Source organism: Podarcis muralis, chromosome 3 (assembly GCF_964188315.1).
Source record: "Podarcis muralis chromosome 3, rPodMur119.hap1.1, whole genome shotgun sequence".
NCBI classification, from domain to species: Eukaryota; Metazoa; Chordata; class Lepidosauria; order Squamata; family Lacertidae; genus Podarcis; species Podarcis muralis.
The window spans coordinates 56652638-56672992 of NC_135657.1; the positions used below are offsets into that span (position 1 = coordinate 56652638).

General features: G+C 40.2%; 1 protein-coding gene across 4 annotated transcripts; it reads left to right on the forward strand.

Moving 5' to 3' along the window:
* The first annotated feature begins 1079 nt into the window (after positions 1-1079).
* Positions 1080-20066, forward strand: LATS1 (large tumor suppressor kinase 1). Of its 4 annotated transcripts, XM_077925908.1 has the most exons (9): positions 1083-1304; positions 1508-1660; positions 5897-6373; positions 8990-9140; positions 10636-12131; positions 15205-15787; positions 16125-16307; positions 17123-17229; positions 17358-20066. In XM_077925908.1, exons 3-9 carry the CDS (start codon positions 6023-6025, stop codon positions 17862-17864), a joined length of 3378 nt encoding a protein of 1125 aa, XP_077782034.1. In that variant the 5' UTR covers positions 1083-1304; positions 1508-1660; positions 5897-6022; the 3' UTR covers positions 17865-20066. The 4 variants fall into 4 exon arrangements, with proteins under 4 accessions (XP_077782036.1, XP_077782034.1, XP_077782035.1 ...); XM_077925909.1 differs by lacking the exon at positions 1508-1660 and having other exon boundaries at positions 1083-1457; XM_028723645.2 differs by lacking the exon at positions 1508-1660.
* The last annotated feature ends 289 nt before the right edge of the window (positions 20067-20355 follow it).

Here is a 20355-nt window from a genome sequence, read left to right on the forward strand (position 1 = left end):
GTAAAGCAAGATGAGCGCAGCAACTCCAGAGTCATCCGCGACTGGACTTAACAGTCTGGGGTCCCTTTACCTTTAAACAACCCTATGCCGCTTGTGAGTTGTGGCCTGATCCAAGGTGGGAAGAAGAGAAGAAGAAGAAGTTTGGACTTGATATCCCGCCTTTCACTCCCCTTAAGGAGTCTCAAAGCGGCTAACAATCTCCTTTCCCTTCCTCCCCCACAACAAACACTCTGTGAGGTGAGTGGGGCTGAGAGACTTCAGAGAAGTGTGACTGGCCCAAGGTCACCCAGCAGCTGCATGTGGGCCACAACAGGAGCACTACCACCATGCAAATGCATGGTAAAAGATTAAGAAATGTGTCCCCTACTGCATGTTTGGGTGAAGAGTGGGTCCTGGGTCTGAAAACTGTTTCCTTGAAGAATGGGGGGGGGGGTAGGCTAAGCCGAAGGCATCAGAATGCCTTGGCCTGGTTCTGTCCTCTACTTAGTTCCACCCAATGGGCCCAATCCGCACCCCCCCCCCGACAGCCAGAGCAGGGAGGGAGAAGCGACCCATGAGTAGAGACTGCAGCTGTTCCTTGCAGCCACCTACTGCTCGCCGGCAACCGAGCAACGAAACTAGTTGCAAGAAATAGCTACCGCAGCCATCTCTCGCTCTCTCAGCGGCACGCTCATATCACTGCCCAGGCCCTACTGTTTGGCCCGCTTGCTCGCCCGCCTGAGCAGCCGCTTTCCCTCGCTTGCGCTGCGTGCTCCTTCCGGGCAGAAGCAAGCGGAGGCTGCTGCTGCTGCTCGTTGGCACTGCCAGCTGCTCTGCCTCCCTTCGGTGAGAGGGAGCTGTCTACCCGCAGCAGCAGCTCACAGGCGCTGCGAGAGACGCACGCGCCTGCCTTCTCCCCACTGCTCGCCTGGCCCAGCTTCCCTCGCCAGTTGCATCACCCGCCTCGACCCCCCCCCCCCCCGAGAAGGCGGAGGCTTCTGACTCCTCGCATTCCAAAGCAAGGGGAGAAGAGGAGGAGGAGGCAAAAGCCGGCGAAACACGCAAAGGAAGACGGGAAAAGGTTTTACATCCGGGAACCTTGGGCGACAGGCCCTCCGACAAAATGGCGGCCCGGAACTGAACCCCGGAAAAAAGGGGGTGGGTGGGAGATATTGCAGGGGGGAGGGGACGAGCAACTGCTGCCATCAGCACCGGGGACCGAAGCCTTGCTGGCCGCTGCAGAGACGCGCTGCTCCCGCCCCTCTGGGAATCGCTCGCCTTGAGGCGCTGCCGTCTCCTCCTCCTCCTCCTCCTCCCTCAGGCAGGTGGGTAGGAAGGCTTAGCTGCAGTTCCGCCTCAGGGAAGGAAACTCGGTGGCTAGTTAATGGGGAAGGCCCTGCGCACCGCACGCCTTGGCCTGGGGTGTTATAACGGGTCCTTCGCTGCCACGGCAAGAACGTCGCTGCCTCCCTTGCGTGGTGAGCGTCTCACCTCCTTCCTCCCCCCGCATTCCTCCGTCTCCGTACAGCTTCTCTCAGGCAGGTTTCTGGCCTTTTTGGTGTCGTGGGCGTGCCTTATTAGACCATCCGTCCCATTCAACCTTAGACACCCGCTTGCAGCCACCTTATTTATTTCCTGCTCTCCATCCGTTCCCCACTTTTTCATGCCGTGCTGACGAGAAGTAAGTGTAACGTCTTAACGAAGTAGCTGTTCTCTTTTATTTCTCTATTTGGTATTTTGTTTTCCTGTCAGATTTCTCTGTCTTGCTGACTGGTTTTTTAAAAAATGATAATTAAAGAAAGGTAGTAGTTAACATTCTCCCAGGGCAGATGAGAATTGTTTAGAAACCTGCCTACTATTTCTCCACAGCCAGTTCTGTATTATAATTTTTAAAATGTTTCATCTTACTGCTTGGAATAATGATTAGATCAAAAAGAATGTCTGTTCAAAGTATAACACCAATGTGAATCTGAGATTAATCTGCAAGATCAAATCACTTAACAGAGAACATTATCTAACTGATATGATGCTGATAGGCTTTTCTTTTTCTGGTTTACAGTACTGTATAGTATTTTGCTTAGGTGCAAGTTTGAGTTGAACTGATCTATAGTCATAAATAGCCTAATTGTGAAGAAAAACCTGCAGTTGGAGTTTTTTTCCTCTTTAAACCACAGCTCCACTTCCAAGTATTTTGGTATTGATTGTCATTATTAAATATTAGGTGCTTAACATTCTGCTGTATTCTATACAAATAATAAAATAGGCAAACTTTTGCCATATTATCTTTTGCCCAGGGTGGAGAGAGGGAATATTGTAAACAAAAAACACAGAACCTCAGATATATAAATTTTACTTAAGGGGGAAGGAATGAAAAGATTACTGTGCTTTATTTTCTTTTGTTTTAAAAGTGTGCCTCAATGTGGTGTTTTTGAGACATAATGATTGTAGGTATTAACAGTTATAAAAGTTAGCTGTGTCTTTTGTCCTCATAGTTTATGGCGTGGGTAGGCGAACTAAGGCCCGGGGGCTGGATGCGACCCAATTGCCTTCTAAATCTAGCCCCCGGATGGTCTGGGAATCAGCATGTTTTTACATGAGTAGAATGTGTCCTTTTATTTAAAATGCATCTCTGGGTTATTTGTGAGGCATAGGAATTTGTTCATATTCCAACATCCCCAAATATAGTCCGACCCCCCACAAGGTCTGAGGGACAGTGGACTGGCCCCCTGCTGAAAAGCTTTGCTGACCCCTGGTTTATAGTATTGCATTGGCATTTATGAGCTATTAGACTTTTGCTTCATTGTTATAGGTCTCCTAACAGCTTGATCTTACACATGTTTATTCAAGTTTAATTTATTTAAATTGGGCTTACTCCCAAGTGTGTTTGTGATCTAAGGTAGTGGTTCCCAAACTTGTTATCTCCTGGACCACCTGAAAATTGCTGAGTGTCTTGGCAGACCACTTAATGATTTTCTATTTGTTTAGCAATTGTACTATGCTGTGCTAGATACTGAAGTATTTCTTTAAAATTATATGGAATTTAAATTTTAATACAATAACTTGGTGCTCAGGACTCTTAAGTGGAATCAGCAAATACTGCATCTCCCATCCTTCTACCTGCAAGAATGTCCAGTTTGCAGAGCAGCAGCTTTCTTTAATCAACACATTTCCATTAGAGAAGCCTTTTTCATTTGTAACATGGCAGGTCTGAATCCAGCTCTTTGTGAATTAAAGCATGACTAGTGATGGACGCGGGTGGCGCTGTGGGTTAAACCACAGAGCCTAGGACTTGCCGATCAGAAGGTCGGCAGTTCGAATGCCCGTGATGGGGTGAGCTCCCGTTGCTCAGTCCCTGCTCTTGCCAACCTAGCAGTTTGAAAGCACGTCAAAGTGCAAGTAGATAAATAGGTACCACTCCGGCGGGAAGGTAAACGGCATTTCCGTGCACTGCTCTGGTTCACCAGAAGCAGCTTAGTCATGCTGGCCACATGCCCTGGAAACTGTCTGCGGACAAACACCAGCTCCCTCAGCCAGTAAAGCGAGATGAAAAAAGCGCCGCAATCCCAGAGAGTTGTCTGCGACTGGACCTAATGGTCAGGGGTCCCTTTACCTTTACCTTTAGTGATATTTAGCAGGAAGAGAAAAATAGTTTTAAACTTTAATATATTGAAAGAAAACAGAAGGGACACAAGCCAATTCCTATCAGCTTTTAAAAAATAAGTTAATACAACATGTAATATTTTAGTTCACATATAGTGTTGAGCATTTCTAGTTGATTCCTATTCAAAGAGGTATTTTCATATTGGCCATCCCAGTAGGATTTCTTTCTTTCTTTATGTATTACAGGTGTGGATCCCACATTCTTTCACTACTGCTTTTGAAAGTACTATGCTTCAAAAGCAAATTGCAGTGTAGCTGATACTTTGGTGGGTTTTTAAGCCCACACCTCATTTGAAATGTGGAACTAAATGTGCCATTGGTAAAGTGTGGATAAAAACTTTAGAAGCTGTTCTTTTTTTCCATTGAGGACTGTTCAGGCTCATTGAAATCAAAGTTGGATTGCCCACTGACTTAAGTGGGAAGAAGTAGATCATTTTGTTGAAAATGCAGACTTTAAGTAGGTAGTCCTTTTTAAAAGGTGAGTGGATAGTCCTGCAGGTCTTTGCCTCTTGTGTACCTACTATCTTTGCAGTATTTTAACTGGATTGATGGCCTATGTTCTTAGCACTACCTTGAACATCCTTCATTGAAAGCAAATATATAGGACAACATCTAGTGATGTCCACCTGATTGTGCAGCAGATTTCTGTGTATGCAATGGGACTCCCCTTCCTTTGCTCCCTTAGCTCCCCTACATGCCCTCCAAATCTCCAAAGGGCCCTTTAACCCCCGAGGTGACTAGAGGGAAAGAGGATAGGGCAGCTATTGGGAGGTGGGGCCAGGTACATCGAGATGGAGCTAAAGATAGGGGAAGTACTGTACTACAGTTTTGTGAGACACACTTATTTTAGGGTAAACCTCATTGAACAAAGTGGGACTTCTGAGTAAGATTGTGTTAGTAATCTTGACTATGTCCTACTTCAGAAATATAATTAGTCATTACATAGTGACACTACATCATTCCTATAGAGAAACCAGCAAAATGTTACCTTCAGGAACAGTTACTTTACCACATGCAGCTCGATCCAATGCATGATTACTTATTGAATGGAATATGACTGGCTCCCAAAGTAGTGCATATTGGATTGCATTCCTGTGCCTTTGACAGTAGCTTAACATGCTGAAAGTAAACAGGTGAAGCTCTTCATAACATGTCTATATCAATTGTGGGGAAAGCAGCTTCCAGCCAGTGTACTTAGAAGTGGCCTTATTCCTAAGTGCACTGGAGTACAGCCTTCATAGAAACCCTGCTTTTCATATCAGGCTACTGCTAAACTCACGGAAGCAGGAAAATAAAGTTGGTAATCCTGCTGCTAGTCTAGAAAGATGCCTTGGGGGACAAGTAGAATTGCCACCTTTTCCTCACTGGATTCTTGTGCCTTCAAACAGCTGCAAGGAGAAGCAAATTTTCAGCAGCTGTAACTTACCTAGGAATGGAAAATCCAGTTTTGGAGCCTGATCTGGGTATCAAAATGAACTTTCATTAAATTTGCAATAGGAATAAAAGTTTCAAGTATCCATTTCACTGAGGATTGGTGAGGTTCAGAGACCAATAACATACTTGTCCATTTCAGAGAGTTGCAAAAGCCTATTGTAGAGCAGAGAAAATGGTAGTTATGTTGTGTTTTATAAATCCAGATGTGCACCAGATGAGTTAGCTTCACTTAAAAATTTCAGAGGGGGAAAATGGACTACTGCTACTGAAAGTAAACCTCCAACAAAGCTTTTCCAAAAGTGCATTTCAGGGACACCCCACCCCCATTTTAAAAGCAGTTTAAAATATTTCTTTCTCCACAAACTAGACATAAGTTTAATTTGCCCCAACAGAAATGACTTCTTGCAAAAAGAGGTCTGAATTTTTGCATAATAGTCTTGGACTTGGTTAGTTTGTTTTGAGAGTCTGCAGTCAATGCCAGCAGTATCCCCAGTCTTTGACAGCACACAGAACATTTACGTTGGGTGAGTTATACATGGATATCTCTGAAGTTGTGTCTTCTTTATAGAGTCTCTCCATGCCTGCTTCCCTCAATTCAAGCTAGGTTATAAAGAATAAAGCATTTTGCTAAAGCTGTCAGATCAAATCATTTGGAAACAAACATGTAAATAAAACTCTGGCTGCAATCCTATGCACACTTAATTGAGAGTAAAACCAAATGATCCCAGCAGGAGTTATTTTTTACTAAGCATGCATAGGATTTTGCTGTTGGCAGGAAAACAACAATTGGAAAATGTTATAACAATGACATTTATTTATTTAGGGTGGCTGACCTAGGTTTGAATGAATGGTTATCCTCCTGGAATCAAGGTCAACCGTGAATTTTGAAGTTGCCATCCAACTTGTTGGTATATTGAAGGTGAATCTTCGTTAAAGGTTATACAGTTTCATGAAGAGAAGTGAGAAGCCAGAAGGTTATAGACAAATGAGGCCTAAAACTTTTCCTGCCAGTAATTACACTGGTAGCAGCCGGCAAATGTTGCAAGAAATACGAGAAAGCCTTAGAAATTTGCCTAAGCCCTCTGAAGCTGCAAAAGTTGAGCAAAATGTGGGTAAAATATCAACTGATGATCCCAGACAGGGTCGAAATCCCCCTAAATTTGTGACCTACCATAAAGCATTACAAGAAATTCGAAATTCTCTGCTTCCCTTTGCAAATGAAACAAGTTCTTCAACAAGAGGAACATCAGAAGTTAATCGGCAGATGTTGCAAGATCTACAAGCTGCTGGATTTGATGAGGTAAAATAACAAATTTAAGTGGTTACTTATATTAATGATAGTGCAAAAGCCATATGAAATCATTGTGAATGTTTTGCTTGTAATTTGTTATTGGGGACTCAGAAAACAGTGTTGCGGGTAATATTTTGCTGCTTCCTATGCACATTCCTAGTATAAGCTTAATGTTCCTGTCTAGAATTCAGTCCAAAATGCAGAGTGTATAACTTTGGCTTTCTAGTGATTATAATTAGTTCTATTGGTTTTCAAAAGGATTTGTTTTTCTTTTTTGATTGTGGTTCAGGTCTTTTCCACAAGCATTTCAGATTGCTAGCAACCTCTTATTTGATTAAAGTTAATACCATATGTAATGTTAATGAGATGATTATTTTATACACTGTTGCTCTTTTTGTGTTTTCTGTTTCTTGTATCTTATTATTTTTGGGATTTCATTAGTGCATAAAATTCAAGTGCTTTAGATGGTGCAACAAATCAGCCCAAGTACCCAACTCTTTCAGTGTAACTTGTATACTTTTAAGATGCATCATGTTTTTGAGGCTGCATTCCTAACATGCTTACCAGAGGAAGTCCCTTTGCCATATTTCTCTCTTCTCTGGAGTCTGTCAATCATCTGCTTTGGATCATTTTCTCTTTATCTCTTTCCTCACAATCTTGTTAGTTATTTTGTTTTATGCTGAACCTGCAGCTTCACTTCTATATTTGTTTCCATTTCTGATAACTCTGCTTGAGTTTTTGCTATTTCTGGCGAGATGTGTTTCCATTCACTTTCTCTTAACGTTTCCCAAACTGGGCTATTGGTCTTTTCTACTTCTCTACGTACACTATATTTATTTTCTTTTACTTTGCATCATTCTTCTCCTTTATGTTAAAGTTGTTTTTGATTCCTCTCTTTATTCAAGCTGTTTCAAAAAATTGTTCAAACATAAATATAACTAATATGTATTTTTTGTTGTCCGCTTCCACTGCCAAGGCACTGGTGTAGTATTAATTATTAATTTATAGCTTTATAGCTTTGCTCTTCTCAGCTTCCTCTGGTCTCTTCCATCCTTTTAACTCTGCTGCTGATTTAGTTCATTTTGGCCACTGTCTTGGTTGTTGTTTGAATTACCTTCATTGAGTTCCTTATCAGAGACAGTTTTAAGCTGTCACTTCCTTTTCTTAAACCTCTTCTCTATGGACACCATCTTATCTATCTTGTATTTGTCTTCACCTCTTGCTTTACTTTCTCTCACACCCAGTGCTTTTTTGTTTCCACTGGTGAAAGGAATGTGTAATGAACTAGGGAGTAGGAGTTTCAAGGGAAAGTGGCAAGATACCCCCTTGCAGCTATTTCTGCTGCCTGCAACATACACCACTGAATTGAGAAACGTACTGCATGATGTAAGGGAGAGTTTTCCCTCTGTTTTCTTTCCCACTCCCTTGCAGCTGGGAGGCATCCTTTTGTCTGGGTGGCAGGAATGGATTTGGTGGATGAATATATCCTCAGTTGGGTTGCTGCTCCTGTTTATTCCAGAAAGTGGAGCTATTGAAATCAGGCACAACTACCCTCTAAAGGAGAGCACCTTCCCTCAGTCTACTGACTTGAGTCAGGAGAGAGCTCAGACCTTTACCTTTATCTTTACCTTTCCCCCTTCTCCCTCTTTTTTGTCTGCCTTGTGTTTTCTTTAAGACCACTCTTAAAGAGAGAGAAAGAAGCAGCTCAGTGTGCTTTTGATCCCACCCTGCCATCAGTATAATCCCCACACTCACTCTTTCCTCCTAATCCCGCATCACACTTTCTCCCACACTGCTAATCCCCAACCTTAAAATACATTGTACCAGGAAGAATAAATGTTAAATTCTAATAGAGCTCAGGGAAAGTTTCCTCAAGTTTAATAGCTAATTGTACAACACTATGCACTAAGAAGCCTAAGGCTACAATCCTGTACCTGCTTATTGAAAGTAAGCCAAACTGAATTTAATGGAACTTACTTCTGAATAGGATAGTATTGCATTTTCAACTTCACAGTTATCAGTATTGGAGTTAGATAAAATGTCGTTTAAAAGTCTTAAGGAGTGACAAAAAAAGAATCACCAAGCTACAGAGACAGATAGAAATATAGTAAGGCACTTCCGTGCAGAAGAAAAAGGACAGATTGCGAAGGATGCATTAGCCTTTACAAGAGAGTTGATAATAACTTAAACCGTAAATTCAACCATATACTGTACAGAAGTGGACTCACTGTGTCCATTGGGGCTTACTCCCAGAAAAGGATTGCAGTCTTAGAATTCTTACAATATATAAAATCTACTGAATTTTTATTTAGTCTTTGAGGGTTAAATTATACTCTCCATGGAAAAGTATATAAGAAGCCCTGCCATTTGGAAGGTGTAATTTGGAGGGAGATACCAGCAGGAGACGGTTGATACATCCTTTCCCAACTGCCCACATGATTTGCATAATTAGCAAATACTTTGCATAGTATGCAAATTAGGCCACATTTGGGGAACTGAAATCTAGATCTTATCTAGACATCTTCATGGTGCATTAAAGGTATGAATGTGTTCCTTCCACCCTTTTTTGTTGTGAGTTATTGGAGTTTTTATTTTAAAACCTTTCTCCTCCCACTCTCCAAATAGGATATGGTTGTACAAGCTCTGAGACAAACCAACAGCCGCAGTATAGAAGCAGCAATTGAATTCATAAGTAAAATGAGCTACCAAGATTCTCGGCGAGAACAAATGGCAGCGGCAGCAGCTAGACCTGTTAACGCTGGCACAAAACCACCAGGTAGGTGTAAAGATAAAAAAGGTAAAGTACTGCTGGATGGTTAAGTCCAGTCAAAGGCGACTATGGCGTGCGGCGCTCATCTCGCTTCAGGCCAAGGGAGCTGGCGTTTGTCCACAGACAGCTTTCTGGGTCATGTGGCCAGAATGACTAAACCACTTCTAATATATGGCCTTGGAAACAAGATGTGAAACTGGCCACTTCCGCCATGGTTGGAAATCTTATGGCAGAGGACAAAGAAATAAGCTTTGGAAGTTCAACATCCAAACAATAAAGACAAGACTTTTTAAAAAGTAGCATTTTCATTTATATATGCTACAAAATTTTATGTTCAGTGTTACACAATGTTAACAACAAACTACTGCAGCTCAATTAATTTTGTGTATTCAGTACATTTTGACATCGGGTTGGACGGAGATGGTGTTATTTAACTTTTGAAGTGGGTATTTAATTAAAGGCCTGTTGAAACGGGGGGGGGGGTCTAACTCAGTACACCAGGAAGCCCCTGCACAAAGAAGGGAAGTAAGTTGAGAATGCTTCCTCAACTCATCTGGCTAGCTCCAGCCCCATTTCTCTCCCACCTTGGGTTGGCATCTGGAAAACTGGGTATAGCCGGAGAAAGGCAATGCATAGAGATCTGGACCAAGTTTTACAGCAATGGGTTACTTAACATATTATATTCAAATGTGCATAACTAAGCCTTTTTTTTAAAAAAAATGAAAAACTGCCTCAGGAAAGGAGTGTAAGAGGGAGGGATGCTTAGTCTATTCTCCACCTGCCATGTCTGTGCTGAAAATCAAATGCCTCCTTCCCCCAGAGACTTTCTTGTGGAGTTGCACAATTTTATTTGTCCTATCATACTCAGAAATTAACCACAAAAGAGAGAAAAGCCTCTTGAGCATAGGAACAATTTGGTGCAAATAAATATCTGGAAAGAAAAAATAGTGTCCTCCTGTTGCTGCTTTCCTTTGGGGGGGGGGAAATCTGTTTGGGCTCAGTTACATGCAGTTGTTTGTAATATGTAGTTACACAAAATATCCAGAAGAAACACCTGTGATATTTCGGGTCCTCCCCACCCCAGTCAGGTCTCTTAATTCCTCAAATAAGAAATAAAACAAAGTAGGCAATACCCCCTAAAAAAATGGACAATGCCTCCCAACAAAACAACCAAGAGAGGGAAAATAAACTTAACTTTTAAAAATAAAAAATTGGTTGGGGAAAGCATGCCTGAGGGTATAAACTCTTTAGGATCTTCCAGTCTTTTTCTGTGCATAAATTTGAATTAGTTCATGCCCCTTATTCCTAGAAGTAAGTTCTTTTTAATTAATGTTTTTAAACTCAAATGAATCATTCATATTGTTTATTCAAAGTTATACTTGAAGTTTGCTTCTGTTTCCATGAAACATTACATTTATTAATGCTATGAAATTCATGTTCTGAAATAACAGTGCACTGTGTAATAAAAAGCATACTCTTGTTTTGTTTTTAAAACAAATAGGGGGAGTGCAGCAGTCAGTCAACCGCAGGCAGAGCTGGAAAGGTTCTAAAGAATCCTTGGTGCCTCAGAGACATGGTCCTGCATTGGTAGATGGCCTGGCATTTCATTCCGAGAATCCCATTTCTCAGCCTGATGGAGGAAGACCCTTGTCTGGCTCTGGAATAACAGGATTTGCTCAGGCTCATCCTGGTAATGGACAAAGAGCAAATCCGCCACCTCCACCTCAAGTAAGGAGTGTAACCCCTCCTCCTCCACCTCCCAGGGGAACGACTCCACCTCCCAGAGGAACAACTCCACCTCCTCCTTCCTGGGAAACAAATTCTCAGACAAAACGGTATTCTGGTAGCATGGAATATATGATCTCTCGCATTTCTCCAGTGCCACCAGGGGCATGGCAAGATGGCTATCCTCCGCAACCTATAAATCCATCATCGATGAATCCTTCCACACAGGGACAAAGAGGTATTAGTTCTGTTCCTGTTGGCAGGCAACCAATAATCATGCAAAGTTCAGTTAACAATAAATTTAGTTTTTCATCTGGAAGGGCTGGAATGCAAAATGGCAATTGTCAGACTGATTATATTGTTCATCAAAATATTGTGCCTGGTAACTCAGCAAATCGTCAACCACCACCGCCTTACCCCATGTCTCCGGCAAGCCAGCAAAGCCCCACACCTTTGCAAATGCAAGCTGGAGGCTCTGCAGCCCCATCATATCCCAATGGGAACATTCCTCAGTCTATGATGGTTCCAAACAGAAACAGCCACAATATGGAGCTGTACAATATAAATGTTCCTGGAATCCCAACATCCTGGCCCCAATCGTCCTCTGGGCATGAAATTCCAACTTGGCAACCTAATATTCCAGTAAGGTCAAATTCCTTCAATAACCCTCTTGGAAGCAGACAAAGTCATGCTACCAATTCACAGACTTCTGCCACCACAGTAACTGCTGTTACTCCAGCTCCTATACAGCAGCCAGTAAAAAGTATGCGTGTACTGAAACCAGAGCTGCAAACTGCCTTAGCTCCTACTCACCCTTCTTGGATGTCACAACCAATGCAGGCTGTCCAACCCATCTCCTTTTCTGAGGGACCATGTACAAATATGGCAGTCCTGTCACCTGCGCCAGAGGCTCCAACATATCAAGGTCCACCACCACCTTATCCGAAGCATTTATTACACCCAAATCCACCTGTCACTCCTTACGATTCTGTTGCAAAGCCTGGCAAAGAGGATCAGCCCAGTTTCCCTAAAGAAGAAGAAAGTGAAAAGAATGAGCACAGCGAGGGAATGGATAGAGAAAAGAAGCAAATAACAACTTCACCAGTCCCTGTTAGGAAAAACAAGAGAGATGAAGAAAGAAGGGAGTCCCGCATTCAGAGCTATTCTCCTCAGGCTTTTAAGTTCTTTATGGAGCAGCATGTCGAAAACATACTGAAATCTCACCAGCAGCGACTCCATCGTAAGAAACAACTGGAAAATGAAATGATGCGGGTAAAGCCTTTTAATTATTTAATTCCTATTTCTGTGTTGCTTCTGTGTGGAATGTTTTTCAAGCCTTATTTTCAAGCCTTATATCATTGTGTCAAATCTCTGAGGTACACTAGGCTGACCTTCAGTGATTTACTCATTGCCAAACACTCTGAATCTGAGATCTTTTATACCCAAATGCCAGGAGCAGCTGGTGTAATGGGTTAGAACTGTGGAGCCATCTTCCTGGCAGCACCATTGCTGCAGCATACCAGGGCAGTGTTTAGGTGGAGCATCAGCGAGGTTGGGGCTCCATGAATGCACCAATGGGAGTACCAGATCGACTTTTTGACACTCCACTCCAATGATGGCCAGGTAAGCTGCAGCAGTGTTGGTGTCTGAAGGACATGTCTATGGCTCTAGCGTACCACATCGGCCGTTACTGTTAGATGCAATACTATCATTTGCCACAGCCCCCCAAAATTCATACTTAGATAATTTGTTGAATCTGAGTTGCTTCCCTTATATGTATTATATCATGCAACAGTATGAAGGTAGATGTGTTGGGTATTTGTGTCTAGGAAGAAAAGTTATAAAAACTTGTTTCTGAAGTAATGTTGCATGAGCAAAATATACTTAAACTCCTGCAAGGAGCTGTTTGAGGTTTTTTGGTCATTTCTATAGCAGGCGTTTGTGACATATGCTACTAACTTACCTCTTCCATGTGCACAGTTGATGATAGTCTAGCTCTGTAGGAATGTAGCATTTGTTATAGTTCTACATTTACTCTCTTTTGAAAACTATAAATAAATAATTAAATATTATACCTAGCAGATAAATGGCTTTGATCCTGAGTTGCTGTTTGACTACCAGAAATGACTCTGAGCCTAAGATCTAAGCCTGTATCTGTACAATCTCAAATTCAGTTCCAGAATATATTTGCAGAATTTATACTTTCACCTTCAATTAAAGTCCCAGGGCAGCATTTCCAGGATACTGTTTTGTCCTATGGATTCTTGTTGTTCACTCTGTTTCTCTCTTTAATGTAGTGGTGGTAGAATTCAGCCTCAGACCACAGGTGTTGTTACATATCTCTTAAACTTAAAGATCCTAATGCAGGCTTCCTCAACCTCGGCCCTCCAGATATTTTTTGGCCTACAACTCCCATGATCCCTAGCTTTTGTAGGAAAGGCCTACCTTACTTTTTGAAAACAGGGTTCTTGGTCAAAAAAAGAACCTATCTCCTTATGTCTGCTGAAGCCAAGTTGGTGCATTCAAGAAACTATAAAAGGAATGCATGCAATCAGGAAGCACTGGAAAATGGGTAGAAACAAGTGATCTAAAAATGCAGTATGCCGACTTTCAACTTTATTGCTCAGAAGAGAAACAAATTGTTGATGCCATGAGAGTTGGGAATGGGGAAGTCGGAAACTTATTTATATGTGGCCAACCAAGGATATACACAAGTGTAGTCAGAAGCTTCCCTAGGAATGTGCCAAAGAGATTAAGTATTATTTTCCCCAAACTCTAGCAACACTGATTCTGCTAGGACCATTACTTCTAAATCTGAGCTTTGCAGCTATTTTTTGTGGCAGACATGAGTCTAGAAGTAAGTGACTCAGTAGACTGAAAGATTTAATAAATCCTGTGATGAATACAGGCTAACAAGATATAAGGGTTTTCCTTTAATCTTGCTAATTTTATGTTAAGCTATTTGATAGAATGTAAAAGGCCTCTTTGAAAGAAAACAACAACTGTATACCCTCCAAAATTATGTGACGTAGGAAGGAACTGTTTTAATCAGTTGTGAGTTCTTTTGATTTGTTACAGACAGATATATTTTGACAAAGCAGTGGAATTGCCTTTATTACCCGTGTTAAAAATAAGCATTGGAATTTCAGCTGCATGTTATTAATTTCTAGTTTACACTTTCCCTGGAATCAAGGGTGAACCACCTTTCTCTGCTTCTGTGACATTCTTTAGAAGTGCAGTTTTGTTTTCAAAAAATATCCCTGTTAAATTGTATCTTTATGTAATAGTAAGCTAACTGATGTGTAAATCAAATTCCAGTTCTTGCTTTTTCTACATGTTCATTCTTAGTCTCTTTCCTTTTCACTTTCACTAACAGCTGATTTAACTATTAAGGTGTTGGAACCTTTCCTGACATCTCTACCCTTCGTTACTGGGTAGGCAAGTAATATTTTGGAGACAAGTGTTGCATTTACAGAATAGCATGGACTCTTTCTTAGGGACCCTGCATGCTTATTTGCATTTGAATTAAGCATGTATTATTTCACTATACTTGAATGTATTTATATCAGATTACTAATCTTCCTTCCTTTTCCTGTTTTATAAAATTAGTTATGGTCTGCAGTAGCACAGGGATAATGATACAATTATACTTTTGTATTTTACTTAATTCTGTATACTTAAAAGTGGCTGGTTTATTTAGTACTTTCATTACTTATTTTGCCAGACACTTATTTGTATAACTTTCCACCCTCCTTTTCTTCTAAAGATTGTGTTCAACACAATTATAAATTGAGTCCTTTAACAGTGAAGGGTAGAAAGTCACATGGGAAGAAATAGTGCAGTTTCTTTAGTAAGATTTGAATCCTGACGGGAGAATACTACTTTGCTTGTCATGTAAACAGAAGAAATGTGAATGAGATCTAGCTTTAGCTGACTATTAAGAACATTTCTATGAAGGAAAGTAGTCAAAGCCATCCTGTCCCCCAAACTCTTAGCAGTAACAGAATGTTGTGTTCAGCTTGCCTATTTTCATCAGTCAAGACCCTCATCAAACCAATTGTCCTTAAATCCTGAGCCTCATTGTGCATGGCTCTTAGTGTATGGCTTTGTTATAATCACTCCTTTTAACCATTCCTGAAAACTACATTTTGTGTCATATTTGTTCTGAAGTGTTTTCATTGACTCCTAACATTGCAATACAGAAATTAAAACAATAAAAATGGAGGCATTATTTCCTATTTAAGGACTGGTGCTTTGCTTGTCCTAAGCCTGAGTTTGTAGACATTTTCCATGAGCAATTCTTCATTTTTTTTTTTACTTGTCAAATTTCATATTTGTTGCATAGGTTGGGTTATCCCAAGAAGCCCAGGATCAAATGAGGAAAATGTTATGCCAAAAGGAATCTAACTACATCCGTCTGAAACGGGCAAAAATGGATAAATCAATGTTTGTTAAGATTAAGACCCTTGGAATTGGGGCATTTGGAGAGGTGTGCTTAGCAAGAAAGGTGGATACAAATGCCTTATATGCAACAAAAACTCTACGTAAAAAGGATGTGTTACTTCGGAATCAGGTTGCTCATGTTAAAGCTGAACGGGATATCCTTGCAGAAGCTGATAATGAGTGGGTAGTTCGTTTGTACTATTCATTCCAAGATAAAGACAATTTATACTTCGTTATGGACTATATTCCAGGAGGAGATATGATGAGTCTGTTAATTCGAATGGGGGTCTTCCCAGAAAATATGGCCCGGTTCTACATAGCAGAACTGATCTGCGCAGTTGAAAGTGTCCATAAGATGGGATTCATTCATAGGGACATAAAACCAGATAATATTCTGATTGATCGTGATGGCCACATCAAATTGACTGACTTTGGGCTTTGTACTGGCTTTCGGTGGACACATGATTCCAAATACTACCAGAGTGGTAAGAGAAATGTTTGCAATAATAGCATTTTGTTACTGCATATTAGCATATATAGTAGCAGCGTTTATCTGTATTTACTAGCAGGTTTTCCACATTGCTGCCTGATTGAGCACCATAACATTTTGTGAAGTCATTATCAAAGCAGAGATAGTCTCAATCACCCATTATATAATATTAGATGTCTTTTGTAATCTTGTCCCACTTCAAAAAATATTAATGACTATTGTGAAATGACATCATTTAAAATACATATACAGCAAAGATGAGCAAGATTTTGCTTCCCAGTCACCCCCTTCACAATTGCTTCTTTTGGTTTGCAAAATGTTTTCTATTGCAGGTGACCACCCACGTCAGGACAGCATGGATTTCAGTAATGAATGGGGAGATCCAGCAAGCTGTAGATGTGGAGACAGGTTGAAGCCACTCGAACGTAGAGCAGCACGTCAGCACCAGCGCTGTCTGGCACACTCATTAGTTGGGACACCAAATTATATTGCACCAGAAGTATTGCTGCGGACAGGTAAATGTTTCCTGTTGTTCCTTGGCAAAGTAATTTGGTGCTAGTTTCTGAAAATGATTACCCAAAAACGCAAACTGGTATAATAAGGAAGCACCGCTATAATACAGGACTGTATACAGTGATACAAATGACAATTTATGCTGCTATATTTTGTAACACAACATAGTGTATCAATGTGAAGAACTCTTCATCCTAATAGGGGAAGATCACAGTTATCCAACATTGTATAGATTCCTCTGCTTGTGGTAAAGTACACCTGGATAGAAAAAGCACCTATTTTTAAGGTAGCTTCTCATTTCACCTACAAATGCAAACATGAACAATGAAGGTTTTCCCCTGTTTGGTGAGCCTACAATTTTTTCAAAATGTTTTTATCATACAGGTAACATTGTAATACGACTGTGCTGTGACACTTTATGATCTTAAATTTTGTATTATTGTGCTACGTGTGATAGAGCTCCTGACTTTTAACAGTCCTGCTACATAATAATTAGATTAGACTTCTGTTTGTATGCTGCCTTTCGACAAAACAAATTATGTTCAATAACATTTCAGCAATAATTTATATAAGCATTGAATATAGCAACATTTCTGAAATTGAATCAAGCCAAACTGCATACACATTAAAGTGCCACATGCAAAAGCATCACTAACCATCAGCCCATTTTTAAGACCTGAAAATAAAGTTACATGCAGTAGAAAATTGAAAAACATGATGGGGAAAAAAGAAATGAAAAAAAATAGCTGGTGTATTCTCAAATTAAATCTAGAATTGTTATTGAAATATTGAATTACTGAGTTTTCTTTTGTTTCAGGATATACACAGCTGTGTGACTGGTGGAGTGTTGGGGTGATTCTCTTTGAAATGCTTGTTGGACAACCTCCCTTCCTGGCACAAACACCATTGGAAACCCAGATGAAGGTATCTGAGGAAAATCCACTTTCGAATGTGTTTCAGAAGTGTTTCTTCACTTGTTGGTGAGGTTAGGTGTTTTATTACTGAAACAGTCTTCTAATTTTGTTGCACTTGTTTGTGTTTTTAATCTAAAGGTTATCAATTGGAAAACATCACTGCACATTCCACTGCAAGCAAAACTAACGCCAGAGGCATCTGACCTTATTATTAAGCTCTGCCGTGGGCCAGAAGACCGCTTAGGCAAGAATGGGGCAGATGAAATAAAAGCACATCCGTTTTTTAAATCTATTGATTTTTCAAGTGATCTGCGGCAGCAACCTGCTTCCTACATCCCTAAAATTACGCATCCCACAGACACATCAAATTTTGATCCAATTGACCCAGATAAATTATGGAGTGAGGATAAGGAAGGGAATGTAAATGACACACTTAATGGGTGGTATAAAAATGGCAAACATCCTGAACATGCTTTTTATGAATTTACATTTCGAAGGTTTTTTGATGACAATGGTTACCCTTACAGCTATCCCAAGCCTATTGAATATGAATACAGTAATTGTCATAGATTGGAGTCAGAATCAGATGAAGATGAGGAGAGGACCAGAAGAGAGGCCCAAAATCATGATCTAGTTTATATTTAGTGGAGGACTTAAACCATTCTTTGGGATTTCCAAGATGTATACTACAAGAGAACCTGAAAAACAATTGGAAAGCTGGTTTTCTGCGCACTTGGGGTGGAGAAAAAGGATGCATGATCATTGTTGATCTAGTGGTTTTTCCTGTCTTTCTTTTCTCCCTATCAACACAGAAGTCCTTTTTCAAGCATTCATTTTTTCCAGCATTGTTAAAGAGGAATATAGGAAACAGTAATGTTAGGAAAAATAAATTGTAAAATAAATAGTTACACCTTTGTAAAGTATTCAGATTAGGAAATTGTAATTTCTTTAGGAAATTAGATCCTTGTCTATTTGTATATAGACCACATACATTTATTTTCCTCCCATAATTTTTCATTTTTTAAAATTGCCTTAGCTTGACCAAATATCATTAATACCATGTACTTACTAAACTGATAGTTGTTTTTCCTGACTATTTATCAAATTCTCACTCTAGATGAGACTGCAGAGAGTAAACTAGTAGGAATTTTCTGGCACTCTGGGGGGGTTGTGGGTTTGGAACAAAGAAGCGTAGGATTATAATCCGAAACCCATTTAGAAGTAAACTGTTGAGAATGTAGTGGGACTGACTTCTGAGTAAACATGCATAGGAATGTTTGTGTTTCTTCTGACAATAAATAATGATGTCCACATATTAGTAATTATTTTAATTTTGCTTGATTGTTTTGTGAAGCATTACTGGCTTTGTGGTGCCATAACATAAAATTGAGGCAGAGGGGGCATGTGTGTAGAGTGATACTGGCCTATCACAAAATGTCTTTGCTGGTTGATCTCATCCTGCATTAGAAAAGACTGAAAACACTTGAGTTCCGGTGACACATACTTACTATGAATTCTTATCCTATCCCTGTAAGAAACGCCATAACCAGGTTCCCTGCATTTCCATTATTACTGTCCTTGTGCTGTATCATTTCAAACCAAAGGGCTTGTTTTGAAACAGGTGGTTCAGTTCCTTACTCCCAGATTCATTAACTAATTTGAACTGAACTAGTAATCCTGCTTACTGGGGATTAGGTATAATTTTATCTCTCCAGTAGACTGCTTCTGGGATACCTTTGAAGTTGCAGCCTCTTGTTTCATCATTCCAAGAATAACATACTACGTAAGTCCTGGCTTCCATGGTACATGTTGAAGATATTTCTTGCTTCCTGCATAGAGGGCACATGCTGATGTTGCAGGTAACTGTTGTACCTGCAAAATCTGTTTGTACCTCAGTGATTGTAGAAGGTAAATAGTTCTTCATCCCAGAGCCAGCTACTTTAAACTAAAGGAAAAACAGCAGATCATACAATTTTGCTTGCTTTTTTAGAAATCAGTTCCCCCCTGCACAGATTATTCTAAACATCCTGCTCTCTAACACAGAGATGCACAAATAGTTACCCTTTCAAACCCATATGCTAGCCTTTTCACCCTTGAAGAATTAGCAGATTCAACACCCTGAAGTCCCTATCATACAACTACTTAAGAATATGTATATATCTCTCTGGTTGTGAAAAATAATGTGATGTGCTCTGAAGAATCTCCTTCCCTGACTAGTGCTTATTCTTTTGCAATGAGTTAATTTATTATTTATTATGATTCCTTGCTTTTCCTCTGATAATGACATAAATGGCTCATAAGAATCTTCTAGATAATCTTGTGCCTATATAGTTTAGCATGGTCAGGGCTGCTTATTTTCAGCATTAGAACCAGATCTTGTGCCTTTAGACCATTCTCTGGCCTGCTTACCTCTTGAGCAATAGGCATGTTTAATATTTTTCTATTAAAAACAGTAATATTCATTGAGTATAGGCTACTGCAAAATGCATATAGATATCTGTCTTCAAGAAAACCAATTGCTCCAGCACCTTTATCATTTAACATTCTGATTTACAATTTACCTTGTGTGGGTCCTACATATGATGGGTATAAAAAAACCAATTCATGCACCCTCCCTTAGCTGGTATAAAGCTTTTAGTCTTAACTAGAGAATCTTGTGAAAGTTCTGTGGGTGGCCAGATAGTCTTGTCTTGCTACACTACAAAACATAAATTCTGTGTTTGGAGCTGAAGTGTGAATCAGACCTTGGAATGTCTAACTCTAGCATTATATAGGATGCAGTGTACAGTTATTCTAACTTTTGAGATGTGTTTTTTGTAAAAATAAAAAATCCTATTTTAAAGAGGATTTTGAAGGTTGTCCCTTGTTTATTATTGATAGGAGTTCCAGTTAAACTGGCAAGTTGTTGTTTTTTGTCCTGCAATAAAATATAATATATTCCTGGCTAAAGCCAGATAAATTTAAACTGCTATCTACAGCTAAGTACACATGTGAACTTGCTTTCTCGGTTTCAAAACAGAATGTTCATCATCTAAACTCATAGAGAAAACAGAGAGATCTTATGTATCCCGAGTTCTCAAGTCCAGGAGATGGCCTGTTTTGGAAGAGGTTACCCTGTCCTAGGAGCAGCAGGTCC

Coding starts and splice junctions, on each gene's coding strand:
- LATS1 (XM_077925909.1), top strand. CDS start 6,023: ATGAAGAGAAGTGAGAAGCCAGAAGGTTATAGACAAATGAGGCCTAAA. Junction 6,374..8,989: donor AAGCTGCTGGATTTGATGAG/GTAAAATAACAA, acceptor CTCTCCAAATAG/GATATGGTTGTACAAGCTCT. Junction 12,132..15,204: donor TGGAAAATGAAATGATGCGG/GTAAAGCCTTTT, acceptor TTTGTTGCATAG/GTTGGGTTATCCCAAGAAGC.